At 43.2% G+C, this 5939-nt stretch overlaps 1 protein-coding gene across 1 annotated transcript in view; it reads left to right on the top strand.

Moving 5' to 3' along the window:
- LOC101845196 (box A-binding factor) overlaps positions 1-2913 on the top strand; it is a gene marked incomplete in the record, with an annotated part of 12865 nt that extends 9952 nt beyond the window's left edge. The window contains 1 exon segment of the mRNA XM_005107368.3: positions 870-2913. Within this exon segment, the coding sequence (XP_005107425.2) occupies positions 870-1438 (569 nt within the window).
- Positions 2914-5939: the final 3026 nt, after the last annotated feature.

Here is a 5939-nt window from a genome sequence, read left to right as displayed (position 1 = left end):
GTGTGTGTGTGTGTGCTGTTTCCTTTAACAAATTTTTGAGCAGCCCCCCCCACACACACACTTCTCTCCAAAATCCCGTTATTTAGTCGGAAATTACGTCAGTAGTGTTGCCTAGCAACGAGTCTGCGGCCTTCTTCTTCCTGTTAGCGTAGCGTAAATTCAAAATCACAACCTCCCCTTTGATCTTCGCCAAAACACACCCGGATGTTGACTTGGCGATTCCACTTTCTTAACGGGTGCGCCAACAAAAGCTTATTAGTTTATGTGGTGTGTGTGTGTGTGTGTGTGTGTGTGTGTGTGTGTGTGTGTGTGTGTGTGTCAGACTGCAGTGCGGATAGTCCTGGGTCGAGTCCCAGTTTGGCGTTTTTAGACATATTATTATGTTGGGTGTTTTATTCTTGGTTATTACGCTTTACGGTACAAAGTCTCCTCCTTTCTCCCTCTTATTTGGATCATATTGGAAGTGCTTCAAGTGCTTAACGTTAATTTTTTTGGTCCTTTTCTTCTTAGACATCTCTCTACCGAAAGGTGTGAGTGTATGTGTTTGTGTATGTGTGTGTGTTTCTCTCTCTCTCTCTCTCTCTCTCTCTCTCTCTCTCTCTCTCACTCACTCTCTCTCTGTCTCTCTCTCTCATTTTTTTTCGATGTTGAAAAACCACACTTATATCCATGGGTGGTTGGCGGGTGCTCTGATGTGGTTTGCTCCTTCTTTCCTATCGAACATCTATCGTCCTTATCTCTCCTCCTTCTTTTTTTGTTTGGTACTCTCTTGTAACACCTCTAATCTTCTGCACTTGTATGGCCTTATTGTGTTGCAAGTGCCGTTAAACTCTTAATAAAACCTAACACTTCTCTCCTTCCTTCCCCAGTAACGGAACTGAAGCCCCTCCCTTCCTACTCCTCGCTCTACAACCACGTGGCGCTCAACAGCAACAGCAACAACAACAGCAGCACCCCCAACAACAACAACAACAACAACAGCAATACCAACAGCAACAGCCCAGGCACCGCCACCCCGGGCAACTCCAGCGCCCCCCTCACCCTCACCCCTCAGAACTCTGCCGTGCTTGCTGCTCTAGCCGCTCCTACAGGATCGGGAAACCCCCCTGCCCTCCTCCCGATCTCCAGCCTCACGCCATCCAACAGACAAATCTTCGCCTCTGCCTCAGCAGCGGCCGCAGCGGCAGCGGCAGCAGCAGCCAATCACATGTCGCATATGAATAGCTTGGGGCCCGAAGCCACGCCCTCCGCCATAGGGCGCGCGTTTTCATTGGACAATATCATGCTGAAGCAAGAGCATGACTCCATGTACTCGCCGTCTCCGCCCAAGGCGGTGCCTGTGATGACGTCAGACATGGCTGGCGAGGCGGAAGTGGCTGTGCAATCGCTCAATAACTCGGAAATTCTGCAGCTCAAGTCGGCTACTGTCAGTCAGTAACCAGACCGAGACTTAACGTTTTTTTTTGGTGTTTTTTTTTCGTACTCTCCTGACTAATCCCAGGACAGAATGGTGATAGAATATGATGTACCTCATCTGGTAAATCCCAAGACGAAATGGAAATCCAAAGACGGATCGGTAATTTAACTGTTACCTCACCTGGTAAATCCCAAGGCAGATTGGTAATATACAATGTACCTCACCTGGCAAATCCCAAGACGAAATGAAAATCTACTATTTACCTTTCCAAGCTAATTCCAGGACTGAATTGCGGTGTAATATAATATTATGTACCTTACCTGGTAAATCCAAAGACGGAATGGTAATTAACTCTTTACCTCACCTGGTAAATCCCAAGGCTGATTGGTAATATATTATTACCATAATATACTATTATGTATTGCGCTTGAGTAGTCTCAAGAAAGAATGGAAATATACTATGAACTTCACCTAGTGAATGCCGAGGCAGAATGATTATATACTACGTACCGAGCTTGAGTAGCCTCTAGAAAGAATGGTCAAACATACACTCTGTACCTCATTTGAGAAGTTTCAAGAGACAGTATGGTAATGTAATAATAGGTGTACTATGTACTTCACTTAGTAAATCCCAGGACAGAATGGTAATTTACGTTTTGCCCCACCTGGACAAAATGGTAATATACTATGTACCCCATTTGGTTGATTCCAAGACAGAAAGGTCATATATGCTTCGTACTTCACTTGAGGCTTCTCAAGACAGAATGGTTGTGCATTGAAGTGTGAATTATTTCGAGACAACTGCACGCACACCGGACGTATTGGACTTGATCATACTATCTGTGTGTATGTGAGAGAAATTGTTTAAACAGTCTTCTGACCAGTTTCCCATTGTTAGAGGCAAGTGCACCCGGGAACGTACTGGGCTTTATGTACGTGCGAGAGATTGGCGTAAAAGGAGTTGCTCAGAGTGCCATTGTTTGTTATGCAGTAGGGTGTCGGGCTAATGCTCAGTGGCCTTTGACTCCATCTTTTCGGTTTGGTTTGGTAGGCGGGGCTAGCCAGATTGAGCCTGAGAAGTGACCATTTTGGCACAATCCGATGGCCCGACTCGCGCCCTCAAAAGCAAACGCGTTTGTTCTCAGGTCGCAAGTCGGGTGATCAGTTGGCGATCGGTTTGTAGTAGACTTACAGAACAGATCCACCAATGGGAACTGGGTATAATATGGTTTGCATGTTGTGGGTCATACCTCAGCAGCCAGCGGCAGCCAATCACATGTCGCGTACGAATAGCTTGGGGCCCGAAGCCACGCCCTCGGTTATGGGGCTCACGTTTTGATTGGTAGGTTACTGGGTGTGGTGAGGAAAAGTTTCTGACTCCATTTCCCCACCTTCGTTGTGCGTGCAAGGAATGGCGTAACGTTGACTGGCCTGGTTGTCCCTTACACCTTGTCACACCTTGTCACACCTTGTCACACCTTGTCACACCTTGTCACACCTTGTCACACCTTGTCACACCTTGTCCACAGTGTTGGGGTCAATACAGTCGGAACATGTCCATCTCTGCTCCCCCCCCCCCCTCCTCTTCAGGATCAATCCCAGATTCTGTCTGCCTATAGTCTCTATCATAATCTGGCGGGAGATCCGTCCGACTGTTCCGCACAGGTGGCTGGATGTCCCTGCTATGCAATAAGCTGTTGGGCTAACAGTTGGCATATGTTGTTGTTGGTCAGACTCCTATGTTGATGGGTAGGTTGATGTATCACAGAGAACTGCACTCGGAACGTAATATTGGATTTAATTTGTCCTCGTCGTTTTATGCAAACAAATTAATAAATTGAAATTAATTATGCAAAATGAGCCCAAAAATGTGAAATTATGCGATTCTGTTAATTTTAACAGAATGATAAAGGAAAATAATCAGAAATTATGCAAAAAATGATACAATTTTGCTAAATTATGCAGGGTGCATAAAACCACAGGGACAGTTTAATGTTCGTATGATCAGGAAGAATTGCGTAAAAAGGGCTGCTCAGGATGTCACTTTTTTATTTTATGAAATAAGCTGTTGGGATAACGGTTGACATATTATGTTGTTGGTCAGACTCCTGCGTTGATGGGTAGTAGTTTTTTTGTGTGTGTAACAAAGAAGGGTTTGTGGCTCCAACCCGCCCCCTTCCCTCACTCCCTTTTACAAAATATTTCCATGAATAAGCGTCACACCACGAATCATCTAACGCAACTCTAAAGGTCCAACTCAGAAAGCGATCTAATTGGATAGGTGAGCACTATATTATATCCTACTGGGCACATTACAAGGAAGGAGAAGAAAAGACAGACAGCAAAAGAGATGGGAAGACAACATAACGGAATGGACGGTTTAAAGTTGGTTGAAACCCTTTGGAAGGCTGAAAATAGAGAAGGGTGGAGGAAAGTGGTTGCCCGATCATCCATGGTGCCTAAGTAGTCTTCTCCTTCTCCTCCCCTGCACAGTTCTTCTCCTTCTCCTCCCCTGCACAGTTCCCTGAACAATGGTCTTGGGTAGGCCACATGATCTCCCTACTAGCCTGACTAAAATGGTGGCGTCGGTAACCTAGTGGTTAGGCAATCGGACCCGTACTCCTGAGATTGCGGGATCAGGGGTTCGAACCTGAGCTTGGTCCGACGTTGTGCCCTTGGGAAAGGCTCTTTCCTGGTCAACAAACTAATGGCTGCTTTGGGGATTTGTGAAACTTTTGAATTTCGAAATGGAAGCCGTCACAAATGCCTGTAGAGACTGTACTTTTAAAGCACCTCATAGTCAGCTTACAGATTTTTGATGATTTGGTGGCCTTCTTCGTTTTATTTTATTTGATAAAGATTTCATCGAAAGTAAAAGAGAATTTGGATTGTAAAGCCGTGATATGAATTACTTTGATGTTGATTGGTAGGCCTATAGGAGATGATAAATAGGTCTATCGTCAGTGGACATTGAGAATCGGATAATGAGCAGGGAGTTGCTAGTGGTGCAGGTTTTTAAAAAATGAAATAGCCTTATGCATGTGATTTGGGAGGGGGGGGTTTCCAGAAAAAGTGTCCGTGCCGAGAACATTTTTGAAATGTGAAATCAGATTTGGAAACAGTCACGAGTAGCCTCTCAGAGGGAGCTGCTGGACCCTCTTCTTTTGTAAAGATAATACAATGGATGAAGAGGCCAATGTAACCACGGTGTGGAAAAGGAGAACCTCCGACCTCCCCACTCCCCCCCCCACCCCAGGGCAGCCTGCCACCCCTTTCCATCCTCAGAGCCCCCCCCCCCCCTCTTTCGCCACCAACCCCCCCTCTTTCGCCACCCACCCCCCTTTTCTCCCTTACTCAGCCAAAGGAAAACAAGTATTTGCTCAATAAAAATAACACACGATGCTGTAGTCGTGTCATACTATAAATGTTATATAATTTGTAGTAACCATTGCTTTTGAAATATACTTTGAATCTATACCACTGTTGAAACGATCATCATGGAAATATACCCTGTCACATTGTTCAAAACATCAACCAAAGACTTACATCCTCAGCCAAAGACAAAGAAAGATAACTGTCCTTCTCACATTACGTCATCAATAACGTAGAAGTTTCATTGACACACGCGACTGGCTGTTCTTTTTGGGGAATTTAAAGTTGTGATTGATGTTTGGAATCACACTTTTAAGGGGTACTAGTTTTTAAATTGAACACTCTAACTTTCAATTGAAAGTTTTGATTGCCGTTTGGAATCATTTTAAGGGGTATCAGCTGTAAGTTGAAAGCTGTAACTTCCAACTGAAAGTTGTGATTGGTGTTTGGAATCAGTTTTAAGAATGGGTATCACTTTTAAGTTGAAATCTATTACTTTCAATAATTTCATTTGAAGTGCTCTTTTTTTTTCAATGTCCCATAATGTGGATGTTGCAGATTTCTTCTTGTTGTCTAATGCAATAATGTGTTGGCCGTGAACAGCAAGTAACGTTGTCTATTTACGACAAAATGTGAGTTACGACTTTCATTATTTACTCCATTGGGTTATAAGTGTAGGCAAGTTGCACATTGCTTTGGGGTGAATTTCTCAAGGCTTTATATAAATATTATGAAAAATGAAAGAATTCTTTGAAGTTTACTGTATGATAAATAGAATTTTGACTGCTTGAAATGGCATGCTTTTATTATCTTACAGTGAACTTCAAAGAATTGAAACTATGCTTTCTCACTAGATGGTAAGTTAAAATTTAAAACCTAAACACACAACATTAAAACTGAAGCATTGCTGACATATTCGAGTGACTTACATGAACACAATAGCTCACAAAGCAACATTAAAAAGGAAGAAACATTTACATTTAGTTCCACGTCATCATTTTTCTTTTCCTTCTTTGTGGAGCTTCTTTTTTTTTCTTTTTAAAAAAAAAAATATAAAGATCACTTTATCAAAGTCTTGATTTTTAACCTGTTACTTGGATATTTCCTTTTTTAAAGAAAATCTTATCGACAATGTTTTGTCTAGTCACCG

Source organism: Aplysia californica, unplaced genomic scaffold (genome assembly GCF_000002075.1).
Source record: "Aplysia californica isolate F4 #8 unplaced genomic scaffold, AplCal3.0 scaffold00598, whole genome shotgun sequence".
NCBI classification, from domain to species: domain Eukaryota; kingdom Metazoa; phylum Mollusca; class Gastropoda; order Aplysiida; family Aplysiidae; genus Aplysia; species Aplysia californica.
The sequence above is the reverse complement of the archived record's forward strand: the minus strand, read 5'-3'. Positions and strand labels throughout refer to the sequence as shown.